Genomic DNA, 16713 nt, shown 5'->3' with positions numbered 1-16713 from the left:
CCAGCCCAAGTTAGGGGTTTTCATAACTCTGTTCTATGGAAACTGAGAGGCTCCTTAAAGTCTTTGAAAACCACTTCATGTGGTAAGGGTGGGAGAAAGCAACTGGTAGCACAGAAATTCACTATCCAGACCTTGCTTCAAGCTCAGCATTGCAACTTTGATCTGTGCTACAGGTTAGGCTTCTGCCACTAAAGGAGGATGCCGTCATAAAAACCCCTAGGACTAGACCCCCAAATTCTTCTGACCATTACCTTCTTGATCCAAAATGCAAACAGGGACAGCCACAATGAAAAAAGGGTTTCATGACTGAAGCTAAGCTAATGGGGAACTGGCTGCACTCAGTGAGCCAAGGTGAGTTAGGGTCCCTGGGTGGAGACTTCAGAGCAGAGCTTTACCAGGCTGTGGTGCTCTTACCAGCAGGCTGCGTCGGTGGTACTCTTCTGCTGCATCTAACTGAGCAGCTTCTTCTGCACATAGCAGCACATCTGCCAAGAAGTTAAGGCCTCTAGTCTCAACAAGGTTCCAACCCTGGTACTAGGCCTGACAGGTAGGATGAGATCCACCTGTCTTCTGATGACCCAAGGAAACAGTGGGCAAGGGGAATCATGTGAGTTCCTTATCAAACAGCTGGTCTTGCTACCTTCCTCTGTGGATGACCACTTGATAAGAGGCAAAAAGTACCTGAGGTAAATTGCCACTGATTTCTATAAACATTTCGAATTCACCATATCATAGGCAGAACTTGCTGCTTCTCTGTATTCTGTTTTGGTATCAAGATCCAGTCAGATGTTTGAGCTAAAAACCTTGGAGCTATTTTCAAAGCTTTTCTCCTCCCACTTCTTCAATCTACTCAGCTGCCAAGCCCATCTGTTCTCCTCCTGTTTCTCCTCTCCATTCCCTGCTGTTCTTCCATCCCAGCAGTTCATGTGACTTGTCCTTCATATAAATGGTTAAGCATGACACTGATTTCCCTGGGCTAGCTAGCATTTCTCCTCCAATCCAGAACTGTCTTTTCTAAAGCCTAATCTAACAGTATCATTTGTCATCATAAAAAACTCCATAAGCTCGCTTTGCCATGGCCACTGGGATAAAGGCAATTTCCTGAGCACTGAGAGGTCTACAAGGCTGGTCCCTCAACACAGTCCCACCCACAACTCACTACAGACTCTTGAATGTTCTTCTTCACCTGTAAGCCATGTAAATGCCATTCCTTCCAACTGAAATGCCCTTTTCTCAGAAAAACAAAGAAAGGATAATAGGATTACCTTGGGGGCTAGGGGCTATGAAAAGGGAGGAGTAAACAGTGTTGCTAACAATATTCTATTTTTAAGTCAGGTGATGAATACACAGGTATTCATTTTATTCTTCTTCATTAAACTGTAAATATGTAAGTAATCAGAGGTATGCACAGTCCCAGTTTTAAAAAGTTTTAAAAGAAGTCAACAGAAATAAGACTGGCTTAAATTGTTTGGTAGATACTTTCTCCTTATATGTACAACATGCTGCTGAGCCTGGATGGCTGAAAAGGATACAGTGTTTCCAGTGTATGAAAGCCCTCCGAAGGGCCATCCTCCTGGCCAGTTCCTCCACCAGGGCCTGATGGGCATACAAATTCTGCCTCTGCTGCCAGGCCCATTGCCAGTCACAGAAGTATATCTGGAGCACAGTGATATGGTAGAATTGCTCTGCCACTTCTGCAAACAGAGAAATAACATAGGTACTGCTCCTCTCAGGCAGGATATGAGCTAGAAGTATTTGTAAGACGAACTGAAACCTGCTCCTAGCAGAAAGCAAGGATTTATTTAAGGCTGCTCGTACAAAGAATCCTTGAAGTTCTTTTAGGTTGAAAGTGTAGTTCAGTGGCACAGCACATGCTTAGCATATACAAGGTCCTGATTTGATCCCCAGCACCAAAAATAAAAAAGCTGTTTAAATACTAGGAATCCCTGAGCTACCTCTGCTCTCTCCAAGGAAAGAAAAAGGTTTCTGATTTTAGGGAAGAGGATGCAATAAAATCTACTCAAGGGCTGAAGCTTCTCATTAGCTACTTATGTGCAGGAATGGTGACTGATGCTTACAGAGATTCCTCCAGGATAGGAATCAGGGACTAGTCAATGACATACAACTCTGGTCATCATGCTGGGAAAAGTTTTCTTGAGTTTTCAGCCAGGTTTATTCTGGTCACCAGCTGCAACTCCTTTTACACTAATCAGCTGATGGCTTAATGAGTTGAAGCCCAGGAATTGGAAAGCAGTCTCTCCTGGAATTCAAGTGCCATAGTTGGAGGCAAGTATTAGTCTGCATCTCATCATGCTAAACACACTTCACCTTCCAGCACTGGATTATTCCAGTGCTCATCTATCATTATCTTCAAAAAGACACAATAAAACCTTCCCAGAGACTGTGCTAGCAGACTACATTTCTGCAGGGAGCCTTGGGTAAAAGCAGGAGAGCCTAACCCAGTGTCCAGCATAGTGCTTGACTTACTTCTGTGTAAACTCAATGAACAAGTACAAAAATTGTACCAGTGACCACATTCCTATGTGTTACTTCTGAAACTAAACCATAAAAATAGTATCCAAAAAACTCAACATCATAAATCACACACATCTGCACAACTGAGAACAAATAATTCAAGAATCTATCAACAGGAGAATGACCAAGTAAATTAAGGTAAATCATTCTATAAAATGTGAAAAATCATTTAAAAATAACATTTATAATGAAAAAAGACATGGGATCATGTCAAAAAAAGCACAGAACAAAATTGGAGGTATCATCATATTAATCACAATATTGGGATTTTTCAAGATGGCGGGCTAGAGGGCGGCTGCATTTCACGTTGCTCCAGGACGCAGGATTCAAAAGAGGAGATAGTGAGAGGCTTGGGACCAACTCAAAGCCGCCGGGTGAGTCTCTCCCATTGGGGAGGCGTCCCAGATGGGGCGGTAGCCCCGGAACGCAGGGAACTTTGTGAAGTAGAGTTGCTCGGCGAGACGCCCCTCCCCCCACAGGAGCGGTAAACACGGACAACTGGGATCATCGTGGAGGAGGCGGCTCAGCACAGCGCTTGGACTCGGAGCAACCACTGGGGCTCCGGGCAGCTGCCTGAGGAGGAGCTGCGTGGTGAGCTGTTTGGACTCAGAACAGTCGCTTCCGAACACCGGGGGGTTTCCCAGAGGAAGAGGAGAAGCGCGGCGGGTCGCTTGGTCTAGGAGTGACTGCATCAGAGCCACAGGCAGTTGCCAGAGGAGCTGCGTGGCGAGCTGTTTGAACTCAGAGCGAGCGCTCCTGAACACCAGGGGGTTGCCCGGAGGAAGAGGAGGAGCGCGGCAGGTCGCTTGGTCTAGGAGTGACTGCATCAGAGCCACAGGTGGTTGCCAGAGGAGGAGCTGTGTAGCAAGCTGTTTGAACTCAGAACGACCGCTCCAGAACACCGGTGGCCTGCCTGGAGGAGGAGTGCGGTGGGTCGCTGGGTCTAGGAGTGACTGCATCAGAGCCACAGGCGGTTGCCAGAGGAGGAGGCGAGTGGTGAGTTGATTGGACTAAAAGCGATCGCTCCTGAACACTGGTGGCCTGCCTGGAGGAGGAGCACGGTGGGTCACTTGGTCTCGGAGTCACCGCTCCTGAACACCCAGGGGGCTACCCCGAGGAGGAGGAGGAGGAGGAACAGGGCGGGTCACTTGGACTCGGAGTGACTGCCTAGGGCTACGGGCGGTTGGTGGGAGGAGGAGACGCGAAGTGAGTTGCTTGGACTCCTAGTGACTGTGTCGGAAACCAGGCCGCTGTCCGGAGGAGGAGGTGTATGGTGGGTCTCTGGGTATCGGAGCTATTGTACGGGGCTCCAGGTGGTGGCTCAGAGGAGGGGCCGCATAGGCAGGCGATTAGGTGCAGAGCAGGGTCCCAGGAGCTAAGTGGCTTCTTGCTGGAAGAGCCGCACAGACACACGCCTAGGGGCGGAGCGAAGGTTCCAGGACTGCGGGCAGATTCTCTGGGAGAGGCAGCCTAAGGAGATTCACCTGCAAAGGGTGAGGCTCCTAGGCCCAGGAGGTAGGTCCGGGCCCCTGGGAACGTTGCAGAGGAAGACAGCCCAGCCCAGGCAGTAGTTATAGATTGAGGGGAACCTCTAGGAGGGCAACTGACCAGCGAGACGTCCCCACCGAGTGAGTCTTCCGTGCCGGGGGAGGTTTTCCCACAGGGACTGTAAAACCAGAGACACAGGTACAAACAGGACTTGCCTCAGCCCGCAGCCTAGTTCCCCATTGGATGACCATTGGTCAACAAGTAGAGGCACCTCTGCCCACTAGGAGGGAATATACACCACCTGAGGGTCACCACCCTAGAGAGGCAGCTTCTTCGTGGAGCTCCGCATTATCAACTTCCTCCAAGACTTCAGGCTACTGAAGGATAAGAGGGGATATACTAGCAATCTTCAGGGACACTATAAGTCGATAGAGGAAATCTGCAATATCTTAATGACCCACTGATTCCTGAACAATATGAGAAAACAAGGGAAGAAAATGCCCCAAACAAATCTAGATGTTACATCAATAAAATCCAACGACAGCATGGCAGAAGAAATGACAGAAAGGGAGTTCAGAATGTACATAATTAAAATGATTAGGGAAGCAAACGATGAGATGAAAGAGCAAATGCAGGCATTGAATGATAGCACCAATCAACAGTTAACAGAGCAAATTCAGGAAGCAAAAGATCATTTCAATAAAGAGTTAGAGATATTGAAAAAAAAAACCAAACAGAAATCCTTGAAATGAAGGAAACAATAAACCAAATTAAGAACTCCATAGAAAGAATAACCAATAGGATAGAACACCTGGAAGACAGAACTTCAGATATTGAAGACAAAATATTTAACCTCGAAAACAAAGTTGAACAAACAGAGAAGATGGTAAGAAATCATGAACAGAATCTGCAAGAACTATGGGATATCATGAAAAGGCCAAATTTGAGAATTATTGGGATTCAGGAAGGCTTAGAGAAACAAACCAAAGGAATGAACAATCTATTCAATGAAATAATATCAGAAAATTTCCCAAATCTGAAGAATGAAATGGAAAATCAAGTTCAAGAGGTTTATAGGACTCCAAATACACAAAATTACAACAGACCCACACCAAGGCACATTATAATAAAAATACCTAACATACAAAATAAAGACAGAATTTTAAAGGCTGTAAGAGAAAAGAATCAAATTACATTCAGGGGAAAACCAATACGGATATCAGCAGATTTTTCAATCCAGACCCTAAAAGCTAGAAGGGCCTGGAACAACATTTTTCAAGCTCTGAAAGAAAATGGATGCCAACCAAGAATCTTATACCCAGCAAAACTTACCTTCAAATTTGACGATGAAATAAAATCATTCCATGATAAACAAAAGCTAAACGAATTTACAAAAAGAAAGCCAGCATTATAGAACATTCTCAGCAAAATATTTCATGAGGAAGAGATAAAAAAGAAGCAAATCAGCAAAGGGAAGAATTATCCTAAAGGAACTGTCAAATAAAGGAGGAACCAAGATGTGTCAAAAATTTTAAATATGAACCAAATGACCGGGAATACAAATCATATCTCAATAATAACCCTGAATGTTAATGTTCGAATTCATCAATCAAAAGACATAGACTGGCAGATTGGATTAAAAAGAAAGATCCAGCAATATGTTGCCTGCAAGAGACTCACCTCATAGAAAGAGATACCCATAGACTAAAGGTGAAAGGATGGGGAAAAACCATGCACATGGACTCAGTAAAAAAGTTGGAGTATCCATCCTCATTTCAGATAATGTGGACTTCAAGCCAATGTGAGTCAGAAGGGATAAAGAAGGACATTTCATACTGCTTAAGGGAAGCATAAATCAGCAAGATATAATGATCATAAACAACTATGCCCCAAACAGTGGCTCATCCATGTAGGTTAAACAAATCCTTCTCAATTTTAGAAACCAAATAGACCATAACACAATAATACTAGGTGATTTTAACACACCTCTCTCACCACTGGACAGATCTTCCAAACAAAAATTGAACAAAGAAACCATAGATCTCAATAACACAATCAATAATTTAGACTTAACAGACATTTATAGACTATACCATCCAACCAAGAGCGAATACACTTTCTTCTCAGCAGCACATGGATCCTTCTCTAAAATAGACCATATATTATGCCAGAAAGCTAATGTCAGCAAATACAAGAAGATAGAGGCACTACCTTGTATTCTATCAGATCATAATGGATTGAAGTTAGAAATAAATGAAAGAGTAAAAAACAGAAACTACTCCAACACCTGGAGATTAAACAATATGCTATTATATGATGAATGGGTAACAGAAGATATTAGGAAGGAAATTAAAAAATTCTTAGAGGTAAACGAGAACAAAGAAACATCATATCAAAATCTCTGGGACACTATGAAAGCAGTACTTAGAGGAAGATTTATTTCATGGAGCGCATTTAATAAAAGAAGTAAAACTCAAAAAATAAATGACCTAACACTACAGCTCAAAGCCCTAGAAAAAGAAGAACAGACCAACACCAAAAGTAGTAGAAGACAGGAAATAGTTAAACTGAGAGCTGAAATCAATGAAATTGAAACGAAAGAAACAATACAAAAAATCGACAAAATAAATAGTTGGTTCTTCGAAAAAAATAAACAAAATTGATAAACCTTTAGCCACACTAAAAAAAAAAAAAAAAAAAATCACAATATTCATAACACTATTTGAAATAAAGTACATATGTTAATCACAATAATTAAAAACACATATGAATAAAATATATGCACAGAAGTAAAGGTCAAAAGGAAATAAATGTGAATTCAGAATAATGTTATTTTTGTCCTTGATCTTCTTTCCCCAAAATTTGTAAAAGATGGATATATTTCTTTTTTTTTTTTTTTTTGGGTGCTGGGGATCGAACCCAGGGCCTTGTGCTTACAAGGCAAGCACTCTACCAACTGAGCTATCTCCCTAGCCCCTATGGATATATTTCTTCTTCATAAAAATCAGCGGCAGCAGGCAGTAGAATAGAACTGTGACCAGACCCTCTATGTTGAGAGCCTAGGGCTTCCTACTTACTATTCTGCTGTCTCTTCACTCTGCGCATATGCAGGTATTCAAGCCAGGCCTTCAGTGATGTCTGTTTTTGCCAGCACTGATGATGTCGTACTGCAGAGACCACCTTCTGTCTCTCCCTCTGGCAATGAAGAAGCTGCTCCTGCCACCTTGACCAAACCTGAAAATCAGAGAAAACAATACAATCAAAGGAGATACTGACCTGGGCAAGGTGATGCATATCTGTAATCTCAACAATTTGGGAAGATGAGGGAGGAGAATCACAAGTTTCAGGCCAGTCTGGGCACTTAGCAAAATCCTGTCTCAATAAAAATATTATAATGGCTGGGGATGCAGCTTAGTGGTAGAGCACTTGCCTAGTACATGCAATGCCATGGGTTCAATCCCCAATACTGAAAGAGAGAGGGAATAGGGGATGAAGAGGGAAGGATAGATGATGGGGGGAGAGGGAGACACAAACAACACAGAAACACATTGGAAAGGCTAAAATTAGAAACAAGGAAGTGACAATCCCTTAGCAGAATCCTAAGTTATGAGAATTTGGGTTGAAAGGTCTTTATTTACTTATTTATTTTTATTATTTATTTTTTTGATAGCAAGGATTGAACCACGTATGCTTCACCACTGAACAACATCCCCAGTCCATTATATTTTTTATTTTGAGACAGGGTCTCACTAAGTGCTTAGGACCCCAGTAAGTTGCTAAGGCTGGCTGAACTTGTGATCCTCCTGTCTCCCAAGTTGCTAGCATTATATGCATGAACCATCACACCTGGCTGAAAGTGTTAGGGGACAGATAAATGAGAATGGTATGAACACAAAATTAAGAGGATAATTCTATAAAATGGGCCCACTGTGCTGACCTCCATATGCTTTCTTTGCCAAAATGCAATTTACTTGCAGTCCTGCCTAGCCTAAGTGGGCAGGATAGGTCACATTCCTCAAGAAACTGAGGCAGGGGCAAAGGTCAAGCAGTCAGTGTAGGTAATGAATGATGGAGGTCAAGAGAGTGACAGCTAGTTATCAAAGAGAAAACAATGGGTTGCTAACAGTCAACCTCTGAGATTGGTTAACCTCTGCAAACGTGCTCCTCCACACTCTGGGTCGCTAACAATTAACCTCCATGCTGCTGCTCCCAGTCGCGTAAACAGGGAAGAAAGAGAAGACAATAATTAAAGAGGGAGATTCCAGGGTCTATAAGAAATCAAGCTGCACCCCCTCCCACAGACACCAGGTCTGGGGCTCCTTCTCTTTAAAGAAATTGTCTCTATCCTTCCCATTTCTTAAATAAAACTTGCTCTCTGTAAAAGTTACTGTTTGTGGATTTAAAAAAAAAAAAAGTCAGACATGGTGGCATGTGCAAAAAAGATTGCTTGAGCCCAGGAGCTCAGACCAGCCTGGACAATATAACAAGACCCCATCTCAAATAACAAACAAAACAAAAAAAAAAAAACAAAGCAAAACAATAATAAAATCCATGAGCAGACAAGAAGCAAGGACAATCCAAGGGGTGATAAAATAAACTAAGATTTGGAATGGGTGAGGGTCTGCTTTTTATTCCAAAGTGGGAGGAAGCCTGCAATCAAGGCCCTTTGTTTGGCAGATTTCAAGGAAGCATACCTATACAAGTTGACTGTCTACAAGAAGATTCCCTTAAGATTATTCATAAATGTGAACCTTTAGGCAATAACACAGGCCCTAGTTTGAAGATGACTTAGACAAATTAATATCCTCTTTTCTTAAACCTATAATAACTCTTCTTCAATTTCTCTCAGGTGAATAACCTTCTTCCTGTCCCACCAAGAAAATAAAGTCAAGTATAAGAGAATTTTCTCCAAGTCCCACCAGGTATTACCCCCATCAGCTATCCATAGGCACTACCTTCTCTCCTGCTCTGGGTAAAATGTCAAAGGCCACCCCCTACTATGGTTAGAAACCATCTTCCTAAGTTTGTCATTCTGGCAATTCCCCACCCCCTTCTTCTGCATGTTTCAGTTTTCGCTTACTAAATTGTAAAAATCAACAAATGAATGTGATATCATTTCTTCCATTCTGAAAAAGAAAAATACCTTCAGGATGTAACAATCAAAAGCAATGGGTTTGGGGCTGGGGATATAGCTCAGTTGGTAGAGTGCTTGCCTTGCAAGCACAAGGCCCTGGGTTCAATCCCCAGTACCAAAAAAAAAAAAAAAAAAAAAAAAAAAAAAAAGCAATGGGTGACATTTGATTGGACTCTGGACCAAACATAAAAGTAGCAACAATATACAGGTTTTCGGTTTGCTTTCTGCAGTACTGGGGATTGAACATAGGGCCTTACAAACTCTAGACTAGTACTCTACCACTAAGTATACTCCCAGTTCCTTTATTATGTTTTTTATATTTATTTATTCTTTGGTACTAGGAATTGAACTGAGGGGTACTCTACCACTCTGCTACATCCCCAGAGCCTAAGTTGCCCAAACTGGCCTTTAACTTGCAATCCTCTTGCTTCAGCCTCCTGTGTCACTGCAATCACAGGTGTGCATCTCCACACTGCACCCAGCTCCTTGTTGAGATAGGACCTCATTAAGTTGATCAGACTGGCCTCAAACTTGCCTTAGCCTCCTGGGTAGGTAGGATTACAAGTATGCACCACAGCACCTGGCAATATAGTATTAACTATCTAGTTTCTTGGTAATAAAGATTGTACAAGAAAGGTGGGATATAAGCTTAAATGCCATGTTTTTGATTCAGTGACTATAATAAATATTCAAATAGTATTTCAAAGTTACCATAAGTGGTATATTTGTTGCTCAATTTTATTTATTTATTTTTTGTGTGTGCAGGGGCAGGAGGGTTACCAGGGATTGAACCCAGGGGAGCTTATCCACTGAACCACACTCCCAGTCCCCTCTTTGTGTGTGTGTGTGTGTGTGTGTGTGTGTGTGTGTGTTGCTAGGGATTGAACCCAGGGCCTTGTGCATGTGGGGCAAGCACTCTACCAACTGAACTATTTCCCTATCCCCCACTTTTTTTTTTAAGTTGTAGATGGACACAATACCTTTATTTATTTTTATGTGGTGCTAAAGTTCAAACCCAGTGCCTCACAAATGCTAGGCAAGTGCTCTACTGCTGAGCTACAACCCCAGTCTCCCCAGTCCCTGCCCTTTTTATCTTATTTATAGACAGGGTCTCACTGAGCTGCTTAGAGCCTCACTAAGTTGCTATAGCTGGCTTTGGACTCGAGATCCTTCTGCCTCAGCCTCTGGAGCCACTGGGATTATAGGTATACGCCCCCACATGATTTAACTTTTCATAGCTGTTCCACATCTGGGATGATTAGACATAATGAGTTAATTTTGTTGCCTTCATTAACTTTCAAAGAGTTGAATTAATGCCCTAATGACTCAAAATAAAGATCAATGGGTTTTTTAAAAAATCATTTTGAATGCATGAATTTTTAGATATTTGATATTTCTCAATCCATTCCAGGCATTTTTTTTAATGTCCCTGTTGTGGGCTGATAGATCTGGTTCCGTGAGAATGTTAGAGGCCAGACAGACTCCATTTTGCTCTGAGACTCCATGTTATGTAGTAAATAAGCTTTTCCCATGGGAACACCCCACCTCTGTCCCCATCATCAGTTACTTAGCATGACATGTTTAGCAATACAAAATGACAATTCTTATGTAATGAAAAATTGCTCTCTTTTGATTCCTGTTCCTCCTAAACAATGTACCATGTGAACGGTGATTGTGTGGATGTTAGTACCATTCCTTAGTTTGTAAGGGTCATTTTGACCCACTTCCCCCTCCGTTGATGATCTCATGATGTTAGTTTGTAATTTTGAATCACAGCAACAGATGCTTATGATTGATGTGATTTTTGGTAAAAGAACCCCTACAACCCTATGGTCGGGGCTGTTCTCCTAATAGCCATTTTTTGGGACATTGTGTGGGACAGTCAGCCGGCCAGCTTAATAAAGACTCTCAAATTTGGATTTCTCAGTGGTGATCAGTCTGTTCTTAAGTTACGCCCCATAACAGTCCCAATTTTTCTATCTTAAACCTATGGGTTTCAAATTGGCTCTCACTGGCTCCTGGGTCCTTCCTGACACAACCTCCCTAGTGTTTCTTTTTTTTTTTTTTTGGGGTGCTGGGGATCAAACCCAGGACCTTGTGCTTACAAGGCAAGCACTCTACCGACTGAGCTATCTCCCCAGCCCCCCTAGTGTTTCTTAATTTCCTCATTTTTTAGCATACTACATCCTAGTTTTAATTTTTCTATTTCCTGCCTGAGATGCAACACTATTGCCACTGTTTCTAAGTCTTTTTCAGTAAAAACATTTAAAAATACATTTTTTTAAGATAAAATAAAATAGGGGGGCTGGGGTTGTGGCTCAGTGGTAAAGTGCTTGCCTGGCACGTTTGAAGCACTAGGTAAGATTTTTAGCACCCCATAGAAATATATAAATTAAAGGTCCATCAACAACTAAAAAGCAATTTAAAAAATTATAAGTAAAATAAAACCATGGGTCCAAACTGATATTTGTATTTCCAGTCACAGATTATAGGGCTTTTAATTTATTTTATACCTGTATCTTTCCTTTTGCACTAAAAATCCTGACTCCTAATGACAGTGTCATAGTTATTTGCTTAATCTCACAATGTGGCTACAATAGTTTCAACATAAGAATTCCCCAAACCTGCTAATAAGACAACTGAACACATTTTTAGATTGCTTAGCAGTCTTTTGTGTCCTTAGAATCCATTCCAGTAGAAATGAACAGGCAGACTATTTTGAAGTACCATGAAGTAAATATTTTGTTACAAATTTGGTATGTTTTGCTTCAATTTCCTTTATTTTTGCTTTTCAATTATATAAATGTCTACATAGTTCCAAAGTTAAAACTATGTAACAAAGTTAATTCACAGAGGTACTCATTCCCGGTTCTCTTCCTCTTCCTATAAGTAACTTTTTTTTTTTTGAACCGAGGATTGAATCCAGAAGTGCTTCCCCGACATTTTTAATTTTTTTATTTTGAGACAGGGTCTCAATAAGTTGCTTAGGGCCTTGCCAAGTTGCTGAGGCTGGCTTTGAACTTGCAATCCTTCTGCCTCAGCCTCCCAAGTCACTGGGATTACAGGCAAGCACCACCATGCCCAGCTTATTAAGTAACCATTTTTTGGAAATTGTTTATTTTTCCATTATTTCTTCTTGGAGATATAGGCAAAAACAGACACATGCATATTCATGAATCTTCTTCCCTTTCTTATCCCAAACCCTTGTTAACAATTAGGGGCTATCACATCATTCCTTTGCTCACAGTCATTAGCTCCTCACCTCCTCTGGAATAAAAGCCAAAGCTTCTGTGAGATGTGGACTGCAAGGCCATATATGGTTTGGCTTCCTGTTACCCTATGACTTCATTCTTACTCTCCACTTGTGCTTACCAGTAAATTCCAAGATATATGAAATTCATGGATAAGATGACTTAATTTTGAAAACATGACAATTTCCCCAACCTGTTGTCAAAAGTCAATGAATTATAATAAAAGTTCTAGCCAGCTTTGTTGTGAACTTGAGAAATTGATCCTAAAATTAATAAGAAGCAGAGAATGGCAAGATGGTGGACTAGAGGGTGACTGCACTCCATGTCACTCCAGGACTCAGTATTCAAGAAGAGAAGGTATTGAGAGACTCGGGACCAGCTCAGACCCTCCGGATGAGTCTTCCCCACCAGGCAAGGCTCCCCGGCCGGGGCAGTAGATCCGGACAGCAGGGAACTTCGTGGAGGAGAGCTGCCCAGCAAGACTTCCCCACCGGCTGAGTCTTCCCCACAGGGCAAGACTTCCCCGCTGGGGCAATAGAACCAGAGACCCAGGTCTGGGTCTGGGTCCTAGTCCCGCAGTCTAGTGCCCCTTTGGCTGACCATCAGTCAACACGTGGAGGCGCCTCTGCCCATTAGCACGGAATATACCTCACCTGGAGGCCACCACTACTAGAGGGGCAGCTTCCTTTGTGGATCACTGTATTATAAAGTTCCTCCAAGATTTCAGGCTACTGAAGGCTAGGAGGTGAGTTATTGGAAACCTACAGGGAACTATAAGTCAATAGGGGGAAAACTGCAATATCTCAGATTTTCACTACTAGAGGGGAAGATACCTGAGCAATATGAGAAAACAAGGGAAGAAAATGTCCCAAACAAACCTAGATGCTACATCAATAAAATCCAATGACAGCATGGCAGAAGCAATGTCACAAAGGGAGTTCAGAATGAACATAATTAAAATGATCAGAGAAGCAAACGATGAGATGAGAGAGCAAACACAGACACTGAATGATCGCATCAATTAACAGTTAAAAGAAGATCTACAAGCAATCAACAGATATATGAAAAAATGTTCAACATCTCTAGTAATAAGAGAAATGCAAATCAAAACTACACTAAGATTCCATCTCACTCCAATTAGAATGGCGATTATCAAGAATACAAGCAATAATAGGTGTTGGAGAGGATGTGGGGAAAAAGGTACACTCATACATTGCTGGTGGGGTTGCAAATTAGTGCAGCCACTCTGGGAAGCAGTGTGGAGATTCCTCAGAAACCTTCGAATGGAACCACCATTTGACACCGCTATCCCACTCCTCGGTTTATACCCAAAGGACTTAAAATCAGTATACTACAGTGATGCAGCCACATCAATGTTCATAGCTGCTCAATTCACAATAGCCAGATTGAGGAACCAACCTAGATATCCTTTAATAGATGAATGGATAAAGAAACTGTGGTATATATACACAATAGAATATTACTCAGTCATAAAGAAGAATAATATTATGGCATTTACAAATAAATGGATGGACTGGAGAATATCATGCTAAGTGAAATAAGACAAGCCCAAAAAACCAAAAGCCGAATATTGTCCCTGATAAGCAGAGGATGATATATAATGGGGTTGGGGAATGAGAGAATAATGGGGGAACTTTAGAATATGTAGAAGAAAATGAGACAGAGGGGGGTATGAAAAATGGTGGAATGAGACAGACATCATTGCCCTATGTACATGTATGTTTACACGAATGGTATGAATCTGCATTGTGTACAACCATAGAAACAAAATTATGTATCCCATTTTTGTACAATGAATCAAAATGCAGTCTTTAAAAAATTAAATGCTTAATAAAAATAATTTTTTAAAAAAATCTTAAAAAAAAAAAGAAAGAAAGAAGTCAATCCCAAAAAACCAAAGGACAAATGATCTCTCTGATAAGCACATGATGATACATAATGGGGGGTAGGAGGGAGGCAAGAATGGAGGAAAGATGGATTGCACAGAGGAAAAAGAGGAGTGGGGAGGGGATGGGGGAAGGAAAAATAACAGAATGAGACAAACATCATTATCCTATATACGTATATGGTTACACAAATGGTGCGACTCTACTTCATGTACAACCAGAGAAACAAGTTGTACCCCATTTGTTTACAGTAAAAAAAATTAATAAGAAGCATAATCAAGACAATTTTTTAAAAACAAGAATAAAGAAGATCCTTTTCCATATATAGTGACTCAAGAATCATATAGGAGACTTAATAGCTATATAGTAATTGGAATAATAAAAAGCATTAATTGAAAATTTCTATATTCCAGGCATATCTCTAAGCCCATTACATCTATCTTCAACATGTTCATGTATCTTCAGCACATTACTAAATCTTCAATAATTTTGCAAGGTATACCTGCTTCCAAATAAGAAATCTGAGATACATGAAGGTTAAGCAGCTCATTCAGAGGCACAAAACTAATAGGTGATAGATGTAGAACTACCACCTGGGCAGTCTGACTTGAGAACCAGTGTTTTTTCTTAACTGCTTTATTAAATAGTAACTAAAATAATTAAGTATTGACTTAAAAAAATTGAACAGAGATCCTAGAAACAGATCCATGAATAGATGAGACTCTGATCTATCAAGTGAATTACTAATGAATATAAAAAAGATGAAAGATGGCATAAGTAAATAATGTTGGAGCAATTGACTATCCCTATGGAAAACAATAAACTAAGATCCTGTTTCATACAATTCATAAAATTAAACCCAAGAAGTAACAAAGACCAAATCCTAAAGGAAAATAAAAAATTAAATCACACTGAAAAAAAACTCATCTATAAAAAAAATACCATAAACACAGAATAGAAAAAGCACCTGCAACCTATAAAGAAAAGTATGAGGAAATGGAATCAACAATGTCTACAAATCAAAAAGAAAATTCGAAGAGCCAGGCATGGTGGCACATGCCTGTAATTCCAGTGGCTCAACAGGCTGAGGCAGAAGGATAGCAATTTTAAGACAGCCTCAGCAACTTATCAAGGCCCTAAGCAACTTAGACCATGTTTCAAAATAAAAACAAGGGTTGGGAATGTCGCTCAGTGGTTAGGAACCCTTGGGTTCAAGCCCTTGTACCAAGAGAAAAAAAGAAAATTCCAGGGGTAGTGACATAGCTCACTAGAATGTGCAAAGCCCTAGGTTCAATTCCCAGTACCACACACATACATACACAGAAAAAAGAAAAAATTCCAAATTACCCAACAGTAGTGACTGATGTAAGCAAACTCAAAAGCAGAAACACAAATAATAAATAAGTCTATGAAAAGATGCTCAGCCTCACTAGGAATCAGTGAAATCTTTACACACCTGTCATACTGGCAAAAATGATCATTCTTATGAGGCCGAAAGAAATCAGAACCAAAGTATTTGCACACTGATTGGCATACCACTACAGAACAAAGGTGATATTTAATAAGGATGAAGAAATGAAAACCCAATGACACAGCAATTTTACTTCTAGCCACCAGACTAGGGAACATTTGTACAAAGATATGTTTAAGAAAGCTCTCTGCAGCATTCTAATTGCCAACAGCAGAACTAACCAACAGTCCATGAGTGAATGAGAAAATAAACTGTCCCTTATTCATATAATAGGCATAATATACAATTAAAAGATCTCTGTGAGGGCTGAGCGTGGATCAGTAGTACAGCACTTGCCTAGCATAAAAGAGGATCTAGGTTTGATGCCAGGCACCACAAAAAAAATAAATAAATAAAACAAAATAATACTTTGTATATCTACATGAATAAATCTCAAAAATATACTGTTGCATTAAAAGCAAGTAAGCTACAAAGTAAATATACAGAATGGCACCATTCATAAATATTATAATTACAAAAAACCATAAAGCTTATTCTTTATGGATATATATACACACATTACTCCAAGAAAAAAAAAAAATACAGGAGAGTGGTCACATCAGGATTAGAACAGTGGTTACCTCTGAGACGAGAAGCAAGAGAAGGGAAGAAAGGTAGGGCCCTGGTAGCATCCATTACATTTTATTACTTTGAGTAATTCTGGAGTGATATAAAACACCTTTTAAATTTGGGTGGTGGTTACTTGGATATGTGCTAATAGTCTTACAAATGTTTTATATTTAGTTTCTACATTTGAAATACCTAGTTTTATTTTCTAAAATCTCACCTACCTCATGATGATTGTCCTGGCCTAATTTATAGAGATGTTGTAAGGATAAGAGAAATGACTTAAGGGTAAGTGCTTTGTAAATCATGTGGTATTTACAG

The 16713-nt window shown here is 40.6% G+C and overlaps 1 protein-coding gene across 4 annotated transcripts in view; it reads right to left on the bottom strand.

The window, feature by feature from the left end:
- The window catches only part of Sfi1 (SFI1 centrin binding protein), a 99810-nt gene that overhangs the window by 33037 nt on the left and 50060 nt on the right, over positions 1-16713 (bottom strand). For all 4 annotated transcript variants that reach the window (XR_007109911.1, XR_007109912.1, XR_007109913.1 and 1 more), the window contains exons 12-14: positions 7101-7257; positions 1533-1694; positions 415-485 (exon numbers count right to left, since the gene is read on the bottom strand). Coding sequence is in view for 1 of the 4 variants with exons in the window: in XM_047562358.1 (XP_047418314.1) it covers positions 415-485; positions 1533-1694; positions 7101-7257 (390 nt within the window). In the remaining 3 variants the exon portion in view is untranslated. The remainder of the gene's footprint in view (positions 1-414; positions 486-1532; positions 1695-7100; positions 7258-16713) is intronic.

The sequence above is a fragment of the Sciurus carolinensis genome, chromosome 8 (assembly GCF_902686445.1).
Source record: "Sciurus carolinensis chromosome 8, mSciCar1.2, whole genome shotgun sequence".
Taxonomy (NCBI): Eukaryota; Metazoa; Chordata; class Mammalia; order Rodentia; family Sciuridae; genus Sciurus; species Sciurus carolinensis.
The sequence above is the reverse complement of the archived record's forward strand: the minus strand, read 5'-3'. Positions and strand labels throughout refer to the sequence as shown.